The 23106-nt window shown below is 38.9% G+C and overlaps 1 protein-coding gene across 11 annotated transcripts in view; it reads left to right on the forward strand.

Annotated features, from left to right (window-relative positions):
* LOC107094767 (serine/threonine-protein kinase WNK2-like) overlaps positions 1-23106 on the forward strand; it is a 36354-nt gene that overhangs the window by 4486 nt on the left and 8762 nt on the right. For 3 of the 11 annotated variants that reach the window (XM_015390590.1, XM_015390593.1, XM_015390597.1), the window contains exons 2-22: positions 4728-4900; positions 5202-5422; positions 6680-6837; positions 7810-7898; positions 8112-8331; positions 8499-8751; positions 9745-10058; positions 11436-11552; positions 13537-13569; positions 16747-16857; positions 17019-17423; positions 17610-18155; positions 19269-19318; positions 19393-19555; positions 19648-19764; positions 19848-20012; positions 20098-20140; positions 20239-20400; positions 21822-22693; positions 22883-22940; positions 23017-23081. In XM_015390590.1, coding sequence (XP_015246076.1) covers positions 4728-4900; positions 5202-5422; positions 6680-6837; positions 7810-7898; positions 8112-8331; positions 8499-8751; positions 9745-10058; positions 11436-11552; positions 13537-13569; positions 16747-16857; positions 17019-17423; positions 17610-18155; positions 19269-19318; positions 19393-19555; positions 19648-19764; positions 19848-20012; positions 20098-20140; positions 20239-20400; positions 21822-22693; positions 22883-22940; positions 23017-23081 — 4335 coding nt within the window. The remainder of the gene's footprint in view (positions 1-4727; positions 4901-5201; positions 5423-6679; positions 6838-7809; positions 7899-8111; positions 8332-8498; positions 8752-9744; positions 10059-11435; positions 11553-13536; positions 13570-16746; positions 16858-17018; positions 17424-17609; positions 18156-19268; positions 19319-19392; positions 19556-19647; positions 19765-19847; positions 20013-20097; positions 20141-20238; positions 20401-21821; positions 22694-22882; positions 22941-23016; positions 23082-23106) is intronic. The other 8 variants (XM_015390595.1, XM_015390591.1, XM_015390592.1 and 5 more) reach the window with 8 other exon arrangements.

Below are 23106 nucleotides of genomic sequence, written 5' to 3' on the forward strand. Positions count from 1 at the left end.
ACAGCAGCTGCCCTTTCAGGACTTTAAGAAATTGTATCCGTCCGTAAAGACAAAGCGTGTTACAGCTGTTACAGTTTCACCTGTAAAACATCAGTAAAATCAGAGGGATATAGCAGACATCTCTTTAAATTTTGCATGGTGTTTAATTTTTACCGGGGTTTGACTTTTGCTTGTTTATGCTAAGTGGTTCCTTGGATTTAGGGAATTAAAAAAATATATATTTTTTATTAGAGTAGTAAAATGGTGGGGGAAAAAAAAAAAAAAAAATCCAAGCCTATACCCATAACTTTTCTTAAATCAATTTGGTGCAACCATATGTGCACCATCCCCCCATCTTCCTGCTAGGTTCACTGCATCCACCCCCAGGGAATTATTATCAAAAACGGAAGGCCCACTCAATCAGTTTCAGCCTCTGGAATTAGATCTCTATTACAATGTGCTTATCTCACATCTTCTACTGGCAACAGCAGAGGTTTACTTTCCATTGAGGTGAAGATTTTAGCTGGCTGATATATTTTTCAGGAGTTTTGTTTTAAATAGATAAGAAACTTAGATCAGTCCATAGCGAGTAGTCATACTTTACCATGCTTCTGTTTCTGCAAATTCCGCTAATAAAACCTTTAATTCATCGATTTTGATACTGGAGTTTTATATATGCAAAGCAATTTCTCTAATCATAATTAGGAATAAAAAATAAAAGCTGTTTGCACAGTTTTCCAAAAGGTATTAACACATTATCTGTATATATTGGTACATTATTCACAAGGATGCAAAGCTGTATACTCTATGTAGAGAGTATGTGTGCTGAGTCTGATCAGGTTCTTAGGGGAGATCTAGCGATGATTCAACAATTCTGTCCCTGGAGATAAGGCTGTGCCCTTTAAAGCATCTATGCCTGTTAGTCATAAAAACCTCCTGCAACAAATGTTTCTTTTATTGTCTGCACACTTGTGTACATTTGTAGAGGCTCTATACATGAATCAGCATAAAGTACAAATTGTAAAGATCTGTAAATCAAAACTTATAAAAGAAAAACAACATGAGCCTCTGCAGATATTCATCTGCTAAACAATGATCAACTATTTCCAAAGGAATCTACTTGAACAGATTTAGCACATCACTCATTAATATTGCTCATTTAAGATCTGCATCTTGTACTTGCACACTAATATTTGCTTTTTTAAACCCCCCTGGTATCATCCCATAGAGAGTATATCATGCTGATGCAATCATCTGCACAAAGACTTAGCAGAGAAAAGGTTCAGCCAAGGATAGACTTAAATGTACAGAATTTGATTCAGAGTAAAACAGATAATATTTTATGATTTATTAATATAGGCATATCTTGCATTAAAATTAAGGTGTGCACTCTGATGTCTATGTAAGTTTGAATTATGCACTCAGTACAGCAGATGCTCTCATGCCACACCCTGCTTACTGTAGACCTTCTCCCTTTAAAGCATTTTTGTTGAATTTCATGCATACTGCCAAAAATGGAATAACAAGGAAATACAAATGATGTACACTCTTCAGTAAGAATTTAACTCACAAAGGAGGCTTCAGAAGCTGCATAATGTAAGATGCATTCAGATGCACAGGTCACAGTGGGTTCTGGGTGAAATCTGATTCCTCAGCTTCAGTCAATAACCAACACCATGAGTCAGTGTATGAACTTACAACCCACTCACTTGAAGCAGTTACTTTAACCTCAATCTTCTAGTTATAATGTTCTCTTAAGAACAGCAGCATAGAACATCCAGAAGGGACATAAAAATTGGTGGCAGCTGTGGCTGCTGCTCTGCTGACAGCAGAGAAACAGTGATGTAGGGAGTGTTTGCTGTCAGCTCTTTTACTATTTATACAACAGTTCAGGGAAGGCAGGGGTCAAAATATTGATCCAGTGGAAACACGTTCAATCGGGTGCACAACAGAAAGAAAATTAAAGTTTTAACATCTTTGAACATGGATGCATGAGTGAGTTAGTGTTTATGCCTTTGAGCTTTGAGGTTATAAAGAAATCTCTGTTTATTAGGCATGGCAGACATGGCTGTGTCTGTTTTAGAGCTTCAAACAAAACAATGGGGCTTTCACTTGTCTATCCTCAATACGTGTTGAATCCACTTGTAGGTTTATTTAGCTGTTTGGGATCTGTGTGTTTTATAAACAATGCCGGAAAAGAGTGTAAATGGGTCAGACCCCCATGTTTAGCGGCCTCAGAATGCCAAAGCTGTGTTCACTGCAAACACGGACTTAAGGCAGTCTGGAAGGAACCCCAAACTTAAGGCAAACTATGCTAAACCTGTATGACACAATAAAAAGCTTTTGTTGTTTTAACACCACTCTCCAATCTTGTTTGAATATATTAAGCGGTACTGATACATATTTATTAATTTATTTCAGTGATTCAGTCCAGAAGTGAAGGTCATGTATTACTCAGACACATAGTTCACACCTCAAAGCTTGATTTACATTTTTATTCATTGATTTTGGCTACAATTCAAAAACATTTTTTGAGAGATTTGAATGTCAATGAAAGCCAAAACTACCTACTTAAATAGCATGTTGATACACTGTACATAATCTATGCATTAAATGATTGGTTTGTGTGACTCCTTTTCAGAATCAGAATCAGAAATACTTTAATAATCCCAGAGGGCAATTACTTTTGTTACACGCTCCGGTTACAGTTTTATATATATATATATATATATCCAACTACACAAGATAATAAAGATAAAAACAAAAAAGATAGAATATATACACATATAGCTCTTCTATATATATATATATATATATGCATATGTAAAACTAAATCCAAGTAAAGTGATACGTGGCGTGTAAAAATAGTGCATAAATGTCAATTACAGGGCGGGGGGGGGGTGTCTGAATCACTTTAGGGATGCATAATAGAGATTTTGCACAAACTACTGCATCAGTGCAGCATAGCGTGGAGGTCAGGCGTTCAGGAAGCCTTGATTGAGTTAATTGTGGCCTTCAGCTCATCTGCATCCGTAAGCAGAGGAATACATTGAAAGCTCTTAACTGCCCTACAGGACAGCGGTGTTGACTTTGAGCTTGATAAAATGTTAGATCATCATTAGCAAATGACGTGGCTCTTCAAATTATCACTGACTTTAGAGTGAGTCACACTTAATTGTAACTAATCAATATCCCGTTTCTCTTCAGTCTTCCTCCGACTCAGGAACTTCAGTTTTCTGATGTAATACAAAATAGATTTCAAGTTGAGTAGATTACTTTGCACCAATCAAGTACCATTTACTGTTAGCCTAGGTAAACACTTTTGTCCTTGCCATTGTTGAGACATTGCTTGACAAGCAATAGAAAATGTTGGAGCCGATTTCCTAGATAGGTCAGTTGGTGATGGCTCTTGAACCTCTGAGGACAACCCCAGTTAGGGCTGCAACTAAAGATTATTTTACAAAGCGATAAATCTATCGATAATTTCAAGTAATCAGTTAATAATCGAACAGCCAAAGGTTCCTTAAAGAAGATTTTTAACGAAATGAAATAAGGTGAAACTGAAGCGTTTCCACTTGAGGAGATCTAGATAGAGAATATTGACAGACGAAAATGTATTTTTATCTTAAATGCAAAATGTCTATATATATTTTTTTTTATTTTGATATAATTACTGCTCTAAGCTACTCAACGTGTATTTCAATAATCGATTAATCCAAGTAATTTTTTTAGCCCTTACTTCAGTTCTAACCTGATTTCCCATCTACATATATGCCAGGATACAAGCTGTCTATGAACAGCCAGTCTCCTTAGTAAAGGCCCTTTGCAGCTCCCTGTGATGTGCTTGTTAGTAAATGATCAACCTAAGGGGTTCCGAGATTCTGTCTCAGTGAGCTTCTGCTCAGCAACCTTTACAGGCATCCCTGCTCCAACACACCTGAAACAAATGGATGAATTCCCATCAGAATGTCATTCAGCTCTGCAGAGGCCTGGTAACCTTATATCTGAATCAAAAGTGTTTGTGCAGGAATGTATCCAAAAGTTGTAGGCTCATAGGTCTTAAGGTTTGGACTTCCCCTACCCTGTGTTGATTTTTTTATGGCTTTATAAAGTATTCTTAACTTCTGTGAAACTGAATTTTGGGTTTTCAGTATCTATTAATCATAGTCATCAATTATTGTGGGAATCAATGCTTTAAAGGTAATAGCTACAAGTTTAACTCCTCCTGGCCAGTAAGTGGCACACTTACTGTTGCTTCTCCTGATGTTGGAACCAGTGCTCATCAGCTTGACTGAATTCCAGCCTCCTTTTTTTTTGGGATTAAATCTAAGAATTTTAACTCCTAGAATAATCAATTTCTCAGAACTTTTTCAGAGCTGCTAGGATCTGGCAACGCCTGCGCTCCATCTAAACGTACTTCAACCTACTATTCCTATTGGGGCAGAATCTTATCAATGTCGGCATCATAACCAGAAGTAAATATTCATATATTTGGACCATTTAAAATTGATATAACAATCATTTAAATAATACATATTTTTTCAACAAACTGTATACTTGTATGTTGCACTGTAGCTATTATGCATTGGATCTATTTTATATTTGAGGTTCTCTTTTTCACTTCTTTCATTTATATTAGCAATGTAAACTAGTCTTTAAGTTATATTCTAGTGTATTATTGTGTTAGCATAAGGACGAGTGAGATTCTACAAAAACATTAAGAACAATATTTATTTTTGTTTTCCTAGGAAAGGAAACTATCCAAAGTGGAGAGGCAGCGGTTCAAAGAGGAGGCAGAAATGCTAAAGGCATTGCAGCATCCCAACATTGTGCGATTCTATGATTTCTGGGAATCACCATTGAAAGGGAAGAAGTGCATCGTTCTTGTGACAGAGCTAATGACCTCAGGGACACTGAAGACGTAAGTAAGCGTCTGTAAAAATTATTGAATTATGGTCTTTTAATGCCTTAGTGTAATGCATGTTTGCACGTTGAATATGTCACAACTCGTTGAGAGCAACCCTGAAAGATTTATTTATAAAACAGTTTGAGGAATTAATAAAAAGTATATTAACCTTTGATCAGTTGGTTATTTATTGATCACTGTATTGAACAGCTATAAAGAAATTACACTTTTGCTTTCTTTCACTTCATTCAGAAAAATATGGTATTTATTTACCATGAGCCGATGCACTTTTAACAAAGTTTTTATCCCCTTGAAGGTATCTAAAGCGCTTCAAGGTTATGAAGCCCAAAGTTTTGAGGAGGTGGTGTCGGCAAATTCTGAAAGGCCTCCATTTCCTGCACACAAGGACTCCTCCCATCATCCACAGAGACCTCAAATGTGACAACATCTTCATCACTGGTCCAACCGGCTCTGTCAAAATAGGAGACCTTGGACTAGCAACCCTAAAGAGGGCCTCTTTTGCCAAAAGTGTTATTGGTTAGTCTGTAGCTAATTCTTCCTTTAGTGTAGTTTAACTTGGTTTAGTTTGTACTGCAGCAGAAAGAATTAACAGATGAATGCTAACTTTGAAAAAGAACATGTACAGATTGGTGAAAAACTAAAAGAAAAATGATGTGACAACATGTTATTTGTTATAAACTTGTTAAATTGGTAATGAGGAAAAGTTGTTTTCTAGTTTAAAAAAAAAAAGATTTTGAATAAATAATATCTTCCTTTAGATTTTAAGAGGTCAAAAAGCACTTTGGAAGGAGCCAAATTAAAGGATTGCATTAGATAGAGTTTGTTTCAAAGTAAAACCGAAAAAGTCTCCATAGTAAATTATTGTTACAGTACATATTGGTAGGTTGTAACTCTACTACTTCTATAGTTGGTTCAGATATTCCCAATAGCATTACGATATAGGAGGGAGGGGTAGTTTGGACTCAGGGGTACTGCTGAAGAGTGGGTCAAAGACAAAAACATACGAGTCTGTCAACGTCATGTACATGCATGTACACCCAGACATTTGAGATGACTCCATAACTGTTTCATAGTGGCAAGCATTTTGCCTTTAGTGGAAAAGCCACTACAAATTAACAGAAGGCTGTTATGAGTTATTACTTCCTGGAAGAAGACGGCTATTCTCATGGGTCCTTACCAGGAAGATATTGTTGCCATATGAACCTAGAGTTGACAGAACACTACAAAGCGGCAGCCCTTAACAGTCGGCTAATCTCAATCTGTCTAATTTTATTTACATTTTTAACTTATGGAGTTTTGCTGTGATCCAATGAAAGCCAAAGCTTTAAAGCTTGTGGTCTGTGTCAATTTTCCTTGGATGCAACCAGAGCATATAGTGCTATTTTCAGCTAAATAAAATTCTGATTGAACTGAAATTGAAAATGTATCGAGAAAGATGTAAGTAAAAAAGTACTACTAGTACCGATATTACTTCAAATAATGATACCAAAAATTTTAACTTTTATGTTTTAGAAATTCGAATTGCTTTGAAGTTTCTTAGTAAAACTAATTTTGCCCACTGGTTATAGTTTTGGTCATGAAACTGCAACTCATTTGCTTCTGGTCTTCTTTGAAAAACAGAATATAGTTATTTCTAGTAAATAGTGAATATAATTGAAAAACATCAATGCCTGACATTTAGCATTCATACCGATTTTCTGCTGATTCTAAACACATGTGACTTTTTGAGTCTATATACCTAATCTGTGTCCCTATTTTTTATATATTTTTTAGGTACTCCAGAGTTTATGGCTCCAGAGATGTATGAGGAACACTATGATGAGGCTGTGGATGTTTATGCTTTTGGAATGTGCATGCTGGAGATGGCCACCTCGGAGTATCCTTACTCTGAGTGTCAGAATGCTGCCCAGATCTACCGCAAAGTCACAAGTGTAAGTTCATTTTTTGAGATGCAGAATAAAATTTAATAGAATAGATCATAGATTTTCATAAATGGTACAGTTTTGAGCATTAAATGTATTTTTTTGGCAAAAAAAAAAAATCATCCTACTATACTTTATTTCCACGCTTCTTTCAAAGTTTTTGTTCTTCCATTTGTTTTTTTAGAAATGTGTTTAAAAAGTGCTAAATGTAAAAATTAACTGCTGTTACATTTTTATATTTTGCAAAAATGACAAGGAAATACAAATGTGTGTAATTAAACTCATGCACTTTGTGGATGTATACATTTAGTACTTTACGTGGGATTAGAAGGGAAAAGACTGCAGTTGTTTCTTTTGTCTGTTTCAATCAATTCTTTCAGTCAGTACCACAGAAATACTCCCATCATTATGTGTATTAGAAGTTCACAAATAGTTTAGTCAGTATGTGTTTCTGGCACATATTGCTCATTATTAGCCAAAATATTATCGAAATTTTCACAACCCTGTTGTTAAAGTTTTCAAGAACAGATGGCTCCATTACTCTAGATAACATATACCTCAATCTATAGGCAGAAGTCAAAATGAAGGTATAGGCACTGAAAGAATATCTAAGAATGTTTTCATTTTTATGGCTTGAAAAGTTTTAGCAACACTTTAATATGTATGCATAGCTATTCAAAGGGTTTTGGTCAGAATAAGCACAGTAATGGTATAACAGCATATCTTGCAAGTTTCTGGAACATAATATTATTTCTTAAAATATATATTTTGTTAAATTATATATCAAAATCAAAATCCCTTTCTGTTAAAAAAGTTGATTGTAGATTTTCATGTAACTTTAATGTGAGATTAAGCAGTATTGTCTCACGTTTCCAAACAGTAACCACCAATTTTTGTCTGACCGAAACCTTTTATCCCAAATGTATACCTTTACTCTAAACTATTTGCTAGTGGGATCAGACATGTTGGTTTGTTTTTCAGGGAGTGAAACCTGCCAGCTACGGCAAAGTCAGTGACCCAGAAATTAAAGAAATCATTGGCGAGTGTATCTGCCACAGATGGGAGGAAAGGTGAGTTATCCAGCGGTTTTGGCAAGATCTGAGACTCCTTCCTTATGCAGGCAGTGAGGGCAGATGCATATGTTCGTGTTGTATTTTCTTTCTGCTCTAGCGGTGTGACGTTAATGCCCGTATTTGGGACCGATCTTATTCTAGAGGATGTGTTGTCCCTGTAACGGTCTGTTGTGCTGAACAATGACTGATCTTTTTTTCTATTTTCTGCAGGTACTCCATCAAGGACCTCCTGAATCATGCCTATTTTGCAGAAGACACAGGAGTAAGGGTTGAGCTAAATGAGGAGGATGATGGACAAAAATGTACCATTGCATTAAAGCTGTGGGTTGAAGACCCTAAAAAACTGAAGGGGAAATATAAGGATACTGGTGCCATTGAGTTTACTTTCGACTTGGAGAACGAAGTTCCAGAAGTGGTTGCTCAAGAAATGGTAATAGAACCAGTAATTAGTCTTTTTATTTTATTTTGCAAAAGCATACAGAAGGATTGTGCTTTATGTTGGTCATGACAAAATATATATTTACTTTACACAGTGTTCAGTTCATCCTTTGTGTATTTAATTTGAGCTTTAAAGAGTGTCTCCCCTGTTTAATGTAGGTGGAGTCAGGATTTTTCTTGGAATGTGATGTAAAGATAGTTGGGAAGTCTATCAGAGACCGTGTGGCTCTAATAAAATGGAGAAGGGCAAGGACTGGTTCACCAAATGGAAACAGTGAAGTGAAGAAGCTACAGCAGAACCTCCTGCAGGTCCCTGGTACTGGTCCACCTGAGGAGACCATATTTACCACTGCAGATTATGAGGACCAAGAAACTCTGATCTGCACTGTTCCTGTCATCACATCTGCCACATGTAAGAAACAAAGGAAAAATTATGCCTTCAGTGCCTTGCATAAATAGTATTAGTCCTTGAACTTGTTCATATTTCATCACATGGTTACAGCCATGAGCTTCAATATATTCTACTTTTGCTTTTTTATCTGACAGACCAGCAAATTATGTGTATAGTTTATGTGTGAAGAGGGAAAAGGATAGTAACATTTTGAAAACTTTCAGAAATATTTGGATGGTGTGCATTTATGTTTATCTGCCTTACAGTCAATACTTTGTCAAATCACCTTTCTTTTTTGCAAGTTTTCCTTCTAACTTTGCATATAGATTATTATTATTATTTTTTTTTTTACTGTAAACGTCCGATTTCAAGTCTTGCCATAGGTTGTCACCTTAACATTAAGCAGTATCTGGTTGCAGCTGGTGTGAAGATGATGTTTTTAGAGTAAAATATTCCAGATAAGCGTGTTTTATTTTACATGAATTGGACTGTTTTGGCCTTAGTTCTTTAAGTTTTGGCATTAGCTATTTTCACGTTAGCCGTTTCCCCTACATAGCTGGTGACAAACCTTAAGCTGTACTTCTTAAGGTATACTCAAAAAAATGTAAAAAATTTACACTTAAGGAAATTAAAATGTGTAATTATAGAATACATAGATGTTTATGATTGTAATTTGAAAAAAAGTGAAAATGTTCTAGTGATGTGGATACTTACTAGACACCATAATGATGCTATAATGACGCAACCTCAATCTATGGTGTTGGGTGTAGCAGATATAAAAACTCAGGCGTCCTGAGATGAAACAGAATATCTTGAAAAAGCCAGAACACACCTGAAGTAGAAATAAAATAATAGGAACAAAGGGCAGTGAAACCAAATTAAGGCAATCGGACACCATAACCACCAGAATAAAAATTTCAATTAAAGCCTCAATCTACCTCTTATTACTATGTGTTCTTCCTACAGTGTTGTTGTTCAATGAATTACAGTGTTTCATTTTCTCTGATGTTACAGCTGATAGTGGAGTGAGCTCCAATATGCAATTAGATGATTTAGGCAATCAGCAGAATGGCCTCTACCAGTCGCTTCCAGAATCCATTTCTAGTGCGCAAACCCTCTACAGTCCCCCTTCTCAAGTTGACTCCCAGCTGCACCCAGGACCCTACCAGCAATCTGCAGGACAGGCCACTAATGAAAACAACAAACAAACCACCACCCAGCTACACCAGGGAGCCTACCCACAGCAACCTACTGCAGGTCAGCAGCAGCCTGGGCCCTTCCGACAGCAAGCAACGCAACTGCACCAGGGGCATTGTCAGTGTCAAACGGTAAGTATTTGCAGTTATATTTTTACTTCACCTCCTTTTAGGAGTTATATTCTACAAAAAAATATTTTTTGTCATTTTTTCTGGAGAAATCTAACTTTTTATCTTCTTCTCTGGACTGATTCCTGATCAGCTCCACTACAGTGATCCTTTTGTATGCCATGTGAACCCGCTCGCCACTGAGAGCACAGGGTGTCTTAGGCGTGGCAGTGCCCCCTCAGTTGAGATATTAAAATGCAAGACGCACTCACTCTCTAAGATAAAGATCGAAGATCTGTCCTCTTCCAATGGCTCAAACAGTCAAATTCATGCTCCACATTACCTATCCTCAAACAATGCCAAGAATCCCTTACTTTTATTATCTCCTCTCTTGCCTCCCCAACAGCTTTTTCTCTGTGACTCAGCAGCTCATTCAAATACAACTCATCCGACCATAAATTTACAGCCTCCTTCAGTACATCGTCTTAGCGTGCCACACAGCCCACAGCACCATCGGCGCAGTCATAAGTGCAATGCATGCATGTCTCTCCTCTCTAAAGACAAGATAAGGGGAGGCGAATGGCCAGGGCAAGTGCACAGAGGCACTTCCAGCACATCTACTTCAGACTCATCTACGTCTTTGCATTTGTTAAGGTCTTCCCAGGCCACTTTATCACATGTTTTCCGGTCATCTGCTACACCTTCACCAAACAGCGAGCCAAGCAAGGCTAGTTCAGCTTCACGTCATTCCACTCCTTCATCACTTGTGTTTCCACGGAGTTTGTATGAAGGTGGAGAGCTGAGCCTCCTCAACTTCTGTCTGCATCACATCGTCAGACGCAGAACCAGCTCTCCCACCCTCCCTGATAGAGGAGCTGTAAAACACTCCATTCAGAGCAACTCTGGGGAAACTAATTCCACTGTAACTGAACAGAAAGGTAAAAGCCAGAGCCTGGAAGCGCTTCTTCATAACTTTGATGACAACTCGGTGCTGCCATCGTTTTGCAGCGAAGGCAGAGCAGAGCCCATGGTATGTTAGAAAAGGAGGCATTTATGTAGGCTGAATCCTGCACAGCTGCATCCATCAGCATCCTTCCTGATTCCCCTTGCAGCTTACATCTTTTAAAAGTTTTCAATTAATGCTTAATCCACAGCAGTGGCTCAGCTCGTTGCTCCTCTTATAGCTAACTTAACCAGTGTTGCAACTTTCCTCTTTGAATATGCTTCCCATACTAAACATGCAACCTGTCTTACCCTTAAAATCATCCCTTAGTTCCATGCTGTTAACAGCTGCTACTGTAAAACTCTAATTACATTTTCTGATATCTGTTTAAAGATATACAAATCATATTGCTGAAAAAAGTTTCATTAAATGTAGTCTTTTGATTGTATTTCTGACAGACAGTCTCCGCACCAGCTACACCAGTTCCCCCTGTGCAGCAGAGCAGACAGACATCACAGAGTTTTCCAGCCGCAGCCCCACAGGCACAACTTTCTGTCCAGTGCAACCAGGAGCAGGTACTAAACACATCATACTCTAAATCAGTGATTCTCAACCTTTTTGAGTCCCAACCCCCAATTTAACACGCACTAATGCCCACGACCCCCACCTATCCCAATAATTATATTTATACGCTGCATTTACATAATCTTACAAGCACTTTTGAACTCACTTCAGCTGTTTGTTTTTTTATTATTTAACTTTGAAACATTCTGGGCTTTTCTTTTTTCTAAGCAAGCTGACAATGGTTGCTAAATCACATCACTTTGTGTTAAAATGTAAAAAACCTAACGCAAACTTTGTTCTTTTTAATGAATGATAACAAATTGTGCTAAACTTTAACAAAACACACTGTCATTATTTTACTTAAAGTTCAGACCCAAATGCTGAAGGCCAAACAGGGAGACCAGGAGAAAAAGGTTTAACAGGTTTTATTGAAGAGATAATGCAGAGAGAAGTGTTGCTCTGAACACTGCTCAACCGGAACTGAAAAGTGAGGGGAAGACACAGCGATTAGTTCAGGCTCAGTGGGAAATTTGATTCGTGAACTTGGAGAAGAGGATCTGGTTCCTGACTCACGTTCCCAGAGAAGTTGTTGAATCTTTGACTCCAGTCTGTATGCTGTTGTTCCAGTGTTTGTCTGATTTGGTGGAGGGTGGAACAGGGTTTACCCAGAATGCGGTAGTTTGTAGGTGAACGGAGAAGCTGACTGCCCCTCAGATTTCCTGCGGTACTTGAACGGGTCGTAGTGGAGATGAATCCCTTTCTCAGTGTGAAGCTCAAACGATCTCTTGGGGAAAGTGGGTCCAAACCTCCTGTTTGTAACCCCAGCTCAGCTTGAAGCTCAGATGATCCTTCCAGGGAGAGAAGGTCCTAAAAATCCAGTTTGCAGGATGACTTCCTGCCGAGAGGCAAAGACAAAAACAATGTTAAAACTCAGGTTGACAAGAACTCAGTTTCACTCAACTTAGCCTGGCTAGAGTACCCAAAACTGGCAAACACTCTGGCGTGGAGGGAGTGGCAGTCAGCAGCTTAATAACACTCCGTTAACAAGGAAACCATCAGCAGGTGTGTGAGGAGGCGGACCAGAACCAGGCGCCTCCTGGTGGAAGGGAGACAAACACAGAACACAAACACACAGACAGGAGTCCTGACACACACAAGAAAACCATCCATGTTTAATTTTAAAAATGTAAGGTTATGAGAGTTTAGATATATAAAAATAACTTCCTAGTCAAAAACAGGGATATTTAATGTGATGCCTGGGCCTGCTGCAATCCTGGCTTTATGTTAGACACGGCCACGTTGAGATCACTGTTACCTATGAGAGTCCTGATCCACATTTGTTTATTTTATGGATGTCATTATAGAAAAATTCGAACAGATATGCGGTGAAGCCTGTTTTGGTGAAGTCTAGTTATGCCCGACGGTAACTGGTTTTAAGTGATAAGCTGCCTGTTTGAGACCACCCGCTCGACGTCCTTCTACTGTCTGGTCAGAAGCTACATTAATGTTGTGCATTTATGCTTTTCCAAAATGATTTGGCAACCCCAGATGTCATCTTTTAACCCCAATTGGGGTCGGGACCCCAAGATTGAGAATGACTGAATGATCCTGAATTCATCTGAGAGAGAAAGGAAGACAAATCCACCATCCAATAGAGGCAATGTCAGATATACCATTTGGTATATCCCCTAGTCTAGAGGATATTCTCTATCCGAACACCATTTTCAGCATCTGGACCTGTGTAGACCTGTGTGACTACCTCTCAGAAATGTATACAGCTAAACGTTCTTATAGCCAGTATGCAGTTGATTTTGGTCAAATAACAATGTAACAAAGATATGTTTTAAAAAGTCTATAAATTAAAAAAATAAGAGATTTTATTTTTTGCTACACAGCTCTTTATTGGTGAGTACGTGCTCTGTGTGCTCCAGTTTGTTTGCAACACTCTATTTATGTGGTCTGTGTTTGTTTCCCATTTGTCTCCTCTCCCTGTAGTGTCATCTCCAACCAGCTGCCGTCCCATCTCAGGTAGACTAGCACACTGTGAAAAAAGCACACAGGATAACAGTTTTAAAATTAGTTTGTCCATTACCTCACCTGTTTCAGAGTGGGGCATTTTAGACTGTCGAGCTTGTTTAAAGCAGAATTCCTTTTCAACGGTTCATTAAGCTTGAATTAATATTTTTTCTAGCCTACATCTGCACCAAGCAGGACAAACTGGTAACTTCTGTCAGCCTGGCCAGCTAAACTGACTTGTGTAAGTCAAGAATCTCTGGTCCAGAACAGATCAGGGGCCGTATTTATCAAGCATCTTAGAATAACATTCAGTCCTAAGTGCTGAGAATTTGAGGAATTAACTCCTACTCTCAAACATAAGAATAAAAGCTATTTATCAACTTTCTCAAGACTTCAGAATCACTCCAACTCCAAATATTTAAGAAACTTCTAGGGTCGTCTAAAGTCGGTAGGAGATGTCACTAAAGCAGGGGTCTGATACCCAAACTGCTCAAAGAGCCATATTGGACCTAAAAAACAAATATGTCTTGAGCCGCAAAAATTTAAAAGTCTTATATAAGCCTCGTATGGCAACACAGGCTAAGTGTATTAGCCCACTATAAAAAAAGGACTACGTGGGTTTAAATATATAATAAGCATTCATGAGTAAATGTTTAACTGGTGACCTGTCCAGGGTATACCCCACCTCTCACTCACAGTCAGCTGGAAATAGGCACCAGCACCCCTCACGACCCCAGCTGCAATAAAGCTGGACAGAAGGATGGATGGGACATAGTAGCATGCGGTGAGGGAGGAGCAGTGAACGCTCTCACTGCATGGAATTAACTGCCCGCAGCTTCATCACCCTTCACCACGCGGTTTAGGTTTTGTTGCATTGGTGAAATTATAGAAACACGATAAAATAATCTTTTCATGGTGGACGTGTTTCTGTTGGCAGGAGTTGATTGAGTGATGAGGAACCAAGCAGGAACTGACATCCACCAGAGCAGTGGTCTTTAACCCCAAAATCTTCCGTCACCAGCGTTCCTTGGTGTAACTTTTATTTTTTAGGATTTGGGGGAAAAAATGGTAGAAAGTTCACATCCCTGCATCAGAGTACTACCTGTAAGATCTTTGAACTGTTTTCCATGCTTGCAACAAAATTAGCAGCTATAGTGGAGTTTGGAGATGCAATCCACCACTTAAATCTATCTTTGCGCTCCTCTCATTTATCCAGAAGTTCTGCAATAGCACTTTTTCACTCACTACTAACTTTGTGATCGGCTGCATATTTAGCATGCCTTACCTGGAGATACCTTTGCAAATTACTGTTTTTATTTTTTTGACAAACTCTCTTTACAAAGCAAAAATACAGGAAATGATAATGAATGCAAATTATTTGCTCCATTGTTCTTTGAATCCTTTGTTCTCATCAGCAATCTTCCTTTTTTTTTCCTTTTGGGATTCATGGTCCGAGACACACACACCGCCTTGTTTGCCTGGTACTGTGCCGCACTGAAAAGTATGTTCTATTAAATTCAATTCAGTTTATTTATATAGCGCCAATTCACAACACAAGTCATCTCAAGGCACTTTACAGTTCAACCAGATCATACAGTCATGTTGCAGGCTTTGACCACTGATCTCTGTTTACATTTATTGTTTAAATTTATTTATTATACAATTGTTTCCAGCATTGGAAAATATAATAAGTTTTATAAAATTAAAAAAAGTATAAAAATAAAAAAAAACAAAAAAAAATGTTTCATGAATTTTTGAAAAAGCTCCAGGGAGCCGCAAGGGGGGCGCTAGAGAGGCACATGCAGCTCCAGAGCCGCAGGTTGCCGACCCCTGCACTAGAAGATGGTATTGGCCTAAACTTTGTTAAAAGCGTGATGGAGGCACTTGATATATAACTTTAAGTCCAACTTTTAACTTAGAAGTCTTTGCTCTTAAGTCCACTCCTAAAAGTGTTCTCAATTCTAAGGAGTTTGATAAATATGGCCCTTGACCAATAACAATGCTAATACAACAGCTGCAACGGATGGATTTTTTAATTATGCCCTTTATTTTGTTCAGATATATAAATGGTAAATGGCCTGTACTTATATAGCGCTTTTTCAAGTGAGGAGACTTGACCAAAGGGCTTTAAAATAAATTCAGTCATTCACCCCTTAACGCGCACAGTCACACACTGATGGTGGCAAGCTACATTATAGCCACAGCTGCCCTGGGGCTCACTGACAAAAGCACATCTGCCGTACAGGGGCCTCACTGGGCCTTCTGATCACCATTGGTAAGAAATGTAGGCGAAGTTTCTTGACCAAGGACACAACATCATTGAAAGTTGGATCTGGAGTTTTAACCAGCGACCCCTTGGTTGCAGGGCTACCGACTTACGCTGGTAATGCAGGGAGAACTCCTGCATCTGACGCACTGTTACCCCAATAGATCTTTAAAATGCCAAGAGCTGGCTCCAGATCTTTTCTTTCTTGTTTTTTATGTTTTTATTTTTGTCTGATTGTTTTTAACCTGTTTCCACGCACTCTGTCAGTCCTTTTAAATCGGGCTCTACCAGGTTCTTTTCAGGACTGACACCTCGGTCTAAGCATAAGTCAGTCTGGCTGACCAGGCTAACCAGGCTGTGTCCATTATGCCTTTGGGTTAATATGGCTCAAGCACCCTTAACATTTACTGCTTCTTCTAGTGTGTTGGTTGTAATTGCATGCAAAAAAATGGAAAGAATTATCAAATACATTTATTTTCCATTGCCGTACCCTATTCTAAAGCTCAATAGAAGTTGAAAGATCAAACTTTTAGTTTATTAAAGTGATACGCTCTTTGTTAGAGGTTGGTCTTTTAACTTTTAAATTAATTTATCTTTAGCTAAGGGATGTCGTGCAGCATAAAAAGATTCACTTGAGGATTTGTTCACATGTCTTAAACCAGACACTAACATTCTTTGGTGTACATGTATATTAAAAAATTGAAACTACGATAAATTGGCCTCTAAAGATGCAGTTCTAAAGCCTCACTGATTAATATTGACTTCTCTATTTTTCTTAAATAATGTGATTTTTCCTACAAGCTTAACATTAAACGGGAAAAACACTGACAACAAATCCTGACTTTTAAAATTTTGTTTGGATTTCTAATTTGAAAAGAGCATCTTTCAATAAAAAGAAAACAATATTTGACTTGCTTCCTTAGTTGTTTTCTGCTGAGCCGCCTTCATCACATCTGAGTCCTCCTGATACCTCTGGCACTTTTCCACTCTGCAGCGCTCCTCCCCCTCTTCTGCCCCTGCCCATCAGCACTCAGGTGTGTTGTGTTAGAAATAGACTAGAAACCAGAGTAAAGAATGCCATACTGTAACACACACTACAATGCAGCATTGCAGTAAAGGTCAAACGACATGTCTGAATGTTGTATGTACCCGCTGTCTTCATTCATTTTATTTCATTTTCCCTTTTTTTTCCCAGTTTCCCTCCCCATACCCTGTGGTTCAAATACCTGCTCCCTTTTCCCCTGCTCCTTCCAACTACAGTAGCAGCGACACTACTATTTCTGCCTCTTACTACTCACCTTCAACCCACCTTCCGTCCCTTCCTCTCACCCCCCACACAGCGCTGACATCCATACCTTCTCTTGGCACTCCTCAGACTTCCATGTCCTCTCCTCAAAGTGTGCCTGGTTTGGCACTCCCTTTTACTCATGTCGGAATAGCCAAGTCCCCAGTAGTGTCACACCAGCAGGGTGGCGTGTCTACGTCTCAGCACCTCACCAATAGCTTCCGTTCCACCCAGCTCTTAACTTTCTCTCAGGTACAGCCCACCCCATTCCCTGTCCCCCACCCTGAGCAGGAACTGGCTGGCCAGCCTGTCCAGGTGAATATTTCACTCCGTTCTCACTGTAATGGCTCGGTGTTGAGAAATCTGTAACACTAAGGTGGTGTCTGTGCCGTTGGTTGTAATGCATGCAGGGCATGCCTTCGGAGATTTGGTAGAAAGCTAATTAAAGCAAATTTTTTTTACATTTACCTAAACGTGATGGTTATTTTGTTCATCTCATAGGTGACTGCTACCCATGGTACTCTGAGAGATGTTCGGCCTTCAGAAACAACACCCCCCATCTTCACTTCTGAACAGACTCCAATCTGGGGAGGTAGAATTGATCAAGAATCTGAAACTTCTCCAGTTCAAGCTCCCACCTCAATATCCATCTCAACTGTTGTTCATTTTGATGCTAAAGCTCCTATGAGAACTTCAGCTCCAGGCCCGGGGTCAGCTCAGGCTTCTATTGCACCTCAGACTCCAACACAAGCTCAGAAATCCATGCAAACTATGGCCTCAGCACAGTTTCAAGCACCAGTATCAGCTTCCAGTTTCACTGTAGAGCTCACAATGGTCTCTTGTGTGAGCTCAGGTGCACAACAAATCACCCAAGGCTTGGTAGCAAACCCAGCTCCTGTCACTCTGTCTGCAGCTCAGGCTACGGCACCTGCTGTAGCTTCCAGTCTACAGACCGCTGGCATCGACACAACAGTCCCAGTGTCAGAGAGTGCCAGTCAGAATATAGAGACATCATCTGTTCCCTTTCGGCAGGAGACCTGTGTAGAGGTAGGAATCAATCCATCCTTCCATTCTTCCGTGCTTCCTTCATTCCTTCCTTCCTTGCTGCCTGCCTTTCTTCCCTCCTTCTTTCCTAAAAATTAAAAAGAAGTGGGATTTTGACATGAAAAATGTGTGAGAAGAGAACCCTGTAAGGTTCTACTAATTTAGGCCTTTTGATGCTTTTAAAACCAGAACTTTGTTAGACAACCAAACAATTAAATAAGAGGTACTTTTCTGATAACATATATCATGTCATGTCAACAAAGCTTTGTTAATTGCTACACAAAAATAGATATATTTATCCTGGCAAAGAGATTTTTATGCACAAGTTTAACCATGTTTTGACATAAATTTGCACAAAAATCCTTTCAATTTTTTTTTTTTTTTAAGATTCATTTTAGTTGTTGCATAATGTGCAAAAATAAGTTTTCAACTATATGAGTAAAGACCACTGATCTCTATATATTTAACAGATAGCTGAAAGGCTTAAAAAATGAAGTCACCTGCCGCCATCTTGGTACTCCCACCTTTCACGGAGTTATGCCATAAAAATGCCTGTAATGTAATGTAATTACCATAAAAATGTAATAAATACATGTATATTACATGTACATAATTAATTTAGCATTTTGACACATCATCAGACAGTGTGTGTAAAATATCTGGTAGTATTATTATGCTCCATTTACACACTAATGTTGTTGTGATGGATTTGTATAATGTTATGTTACATGTTTTATAGACTTCAAAGACTTCATACTGAATATGCAATACGATGTGCTATTTTTTTAACCATAAATAACAGTAATCTACTGATGCTATGAAACAGCAAGTGTGTGTCAAAGTGATGCTTTTATCTTTGTTTTAAAAGTCTTAAGCCCCCCTGAAAATGAGAACACCATTGTTGTTTGATGCTGTAGCACACTTATTGCTTACATGTTTACCAATATGGTGGCTGGGGATGTCACAGCACCATGTAGTACCAACGGCCTATCAGCAATCCAGTAAATATATAGAGATCAGTGAAACCCAAATGAAATAAAATAGACTAGTATTGGTAAACTCATGAGTGAAAATTTACAGCTAGTTAGGTAAACAAGTTTTTTTTTTATTTTTCAGGATGTTCATCATGAGAGGGTTTTATCACTATCCAGTTACACCTATGACAGGTAAGTTGAATTTAAACATGATAACATCTAAAGAGGGACTGGATTTTTTTATTTATAATTTTTTCGTTTTATAGTCTTAACTCTGATGTAGCGTCAGGAAGGGAAACAAGTGATGGCTATGAAAGCTTAGCAACTGGGAGCAAAGGGGACGTAAAACCCAGGAAACATCACCGCAAGTCTGCTCGCACACGTTCTAGGCAAGAAAGGACCAGCAAACCCAAACTGAGCATGCTCAATGTGAGTCATAGCGTCATGCATGAAAACGGAAAAAAAATAAAGAAATGAAAAATTGTGATAACTTAAATTAAGTCTAATGGTTCTCATCATAGGTCTGCAACACTGGCGATAAAATGGTTGAATGTCAGCTGGAGACTCACAACCACAAAATGGTAACATTTAAGTTTGACCTGGATGGAGATGCTCCAGAAGAAATTGCCACCTACATGGTCAGTTTAGTCATTTCAAAGTTATGTATTTTAGTATTTGTTGCTTATGACTTAATAAAATCTTCAAAACCGAATGCCTGTAGGTGGAGAATGGCTTTATCTTGCCATTAGAGAAAGAGATCTTCATTGATCAATTAAAGGACATTGTGGACAAAGCAGGAGACATGTTGCATGAAGACATGGGGGATGAAAAAGACGCTACTTTGAGCTGCAGTCCTCCACAGAACCAGATGTCTGAGGTAGGGGAGGTAGGAATGTGTTTCATTTCTGCACAAATACACAGTCTATGCCAAAATGTAACAGCGAAACTAATGTCTGTGAATCTTTCTGTAGAGTCAGCAGCCTGGGGCGCCGCAGCCGGTATATCAGCAGAATGGTAGCATGGAATGTTCTTAAAAGTCACTTTTAAATCTGCATTGTATTTCCTTATTTGGATACAAGCATTTATTATTTTTTTTCTTCTTCTGATTGCAGTTCTTCATACAGGAAAGAGGTGGTTTATCATCTGCCCTGTGGAGGAGACTCCATCCTGCATTCAGGAGACTCCATCTGATGGGACAGCAATGCAGTCACCTGGGACCTCAGCCAACACCCAGCCTGCTGACAGCACCACTGCAAGGCCCTCCACATCCAGAGGTGACTGGGTTTCTGCATTGCAAGATGTCCAGTAGACACATTACAACAGCACTCCCTTGTGGCAAAAAAGAAAAAAAAGAAATTCTTTAATTATTACTGCATAACCTAGATTTTAGTACATGAGCCATTTCTGTCACAACATTAACATTATTCTATTGTGCAGAGGGCAGGGAAAAAAATAGGAAAATCAACTTATAATAAAATTCCGACAATACTTCCAGCAATGTTTGGGGGATAAATATTCTACACACAAAACATCAACAATCAAAAATGAGCAGCAAGAAATAATCAAATTGAATTACTGAATAATTTCATTATTGTGTCTGTGTCATACAATACAATTCCCATTCTAAAAGACTTTGATCATCTCCCCGACTAAATCAACAACACAAAACTTGGTTAAAACACACACAAACACCACAAAATCAAGTTTACTTTTGAAATGTATTGTTTTGCTTTTAAGGAAAAACTAGAAAAAAACAGTGAGTAGTTTTGATTTCCACACAAGTCTATGGGAAACTCAGAAGACGGACCGCCTCTCTGGCTGCAGTGCATGCTTCATATAGGGCGAACAGATTTTTACATCCTTAATTTTATGCTTTGATATGGGATTTGTAGTTCTGAACCGGGAAGTGATGCCAACTGATATCTTCTGGATAAATTCAGTCCTTCTGCCATGTGAAGAGGGAAAATTCAGGCATTCACTCATTTATGGTGAATGGCAAGTTTTTCCTTTAGTTGAAATTGAATTTCACTGAATTTCACTGATGATTATATTTACCATCTGTGGTGGAATTTGTGTTGCTAAGAGCAGCTTGATGACCCTCCACCTTTAAAGAACAATATCATGGCAGAGATAAAACAGCAGAGTTAGTGATGGATTTTAAAATTCAGATATGACAAGGGTATTTTAGATTGCACAAAATATGTCAGAAGTTAACAGGGTAATTTATGATAGCTAACAAGCTTTTGAAGACCTTACAGAACAACCACATTTATTATTTTCATTATTTCAAAAGAAACAATAGTTAAGCTGGATTTTTTAAATACTATTATCAAAAACTATTAAACTATATAAAATACTATGATACCCTTAAATGTTATAATATTTAACTAAATGCAGTCCAGTTTTTTTTTTTTTTTACTTTTAAACAAAATTAGAAGCATATATTTTATTCTACTGTAGTGAACTAGGACTTCTGTTAATAGCATGTTAGATACTAACCAATGGGCTTTTTTGGAAGCATGTGCAAAAGGAGAATTGTGAGCAATACTTCAGAAAACTTTCATTTTTAGGATAGAAATATTTGCAAAAGCTCTGTCATGAAAAAGTAAAACATTTCCATATCTTACTTTCTTCTTGCCCTTTTCTGAATGAATTTGTGCATTTAATTTCTTTTTTCTTGTAAATTTTTTTTTAGAAGAGGGTTCATCCTCCACCATGTCTGGTGGAAGTGGAGGGTTCACTCATGAACTTTATGGTTTCTACAGTCCTCCAATAACATCAAACACAGACCCCCTCCTTTTGGAAACCCTGTCTCCTCCGGTATCTGCACCCCCAGCTCTTCAATCAGTGTCTGCAATAGAGCCTGCCGGTAGCTCTCTGCAGCCTAGCCTGCCTGTGCCCAACCCAGCCAGAGCTCAGACGTTTCCCCCTTCATTACCCCATACTTCGTACCAAGTGGAGGATTCACAGGGATCTCCTCTTGGAGCTCCCTCCCCTTCCCACGAGACTCAGAAGGTCCTTGATTTGACCCATTCAGTATCAATGGCTGATGAGGTGCCCTGCTGTCCCCTTGTTATGCCTCTGTCTTTGGATGTTAACCCTCAGCAGAGCAGGTCACCTCTGACCCCTCTCCCCCTCCAGGAGCTGAGTGCCAACAAAGAACCGACCTCTGTCTCCTATGCTCCAGCAACACGCAGCGACCTGCCACAGCAGCCCGTGGTTCTCCACCAGCCCTTTTCTGCTGTGGGAGGTTCAAAGGTGTCCTCCCTCCCCCAGAGCCCAGCACCATCCCAGCATGCTGCTGGGCCAAGCGAGTCTGACGGTGAAGGACGGGTTGGTCGAGGAGGTTTTGTTGATAGCACTATTAAAACTTTGGATGAAAAACTGAGGAACCTGCTCTACCAGGAATATGCTCCCATGTATCCTTCAGGCAGTGCTGCAGAGACACCGGGATCAGGGACAGAGTACATTCAGTTTCCTCCTGGCCCGGATAGCGCTACGGGAGGGTCTGGAAACAGCACCCCAGGGCCAATAGGGGAGGGACGCTACAGGGCAGGGGAACAACTGGTGAGTATAATTAAACATAGATGGAGAAAAAATTACTTTGCTGAACAAATGCTTAGAACTCCTCTACTGTGGTGCAGCTACTGAACGTTTCCAGCAGTCATTTTGTTAGGTGTTATAAAAAGGTTTGTTTCTAATCTAACTCTTTCTCTTTTTTTCCTTCTTCATCTTTTGTTTTATCTCCCCAACAAGCCTCAAATTCCTGAGAGAATGGACAGTCTGAGCACTCTGAGTGACTCAGCTGTTAGTGGTGCGTACAGCTAATCTTTTCACAAAATCTAACATAGCAGTTTGTTGTACTCAGTGTTTTGTTTATTGTTTCATAGCTTCATTGTCAAGAAGACACGTTCCTCACTCTTTGTCTTGCACTGGAACTCGGGGTCGATTTAAGGTAAACAAAGAAAAAAGATTAGGTT

This window comes from Cyprinodon variegatus, unplaced genomic scaffold (genome assembly GCF_000732505.1).
Source record: "Cyprinodon variegatus isolate N-32 unplaced genomic scaffold, C_variegatus-1.0 Scaffold505, whole genome shotgun sequence".
NCBI lineage: Eukaryota > Metazoa > Chordata > Actinopteri > Cyprinodontiformes > Cyprinodontidae > Cyprinodon > Cyprinodon variegatus.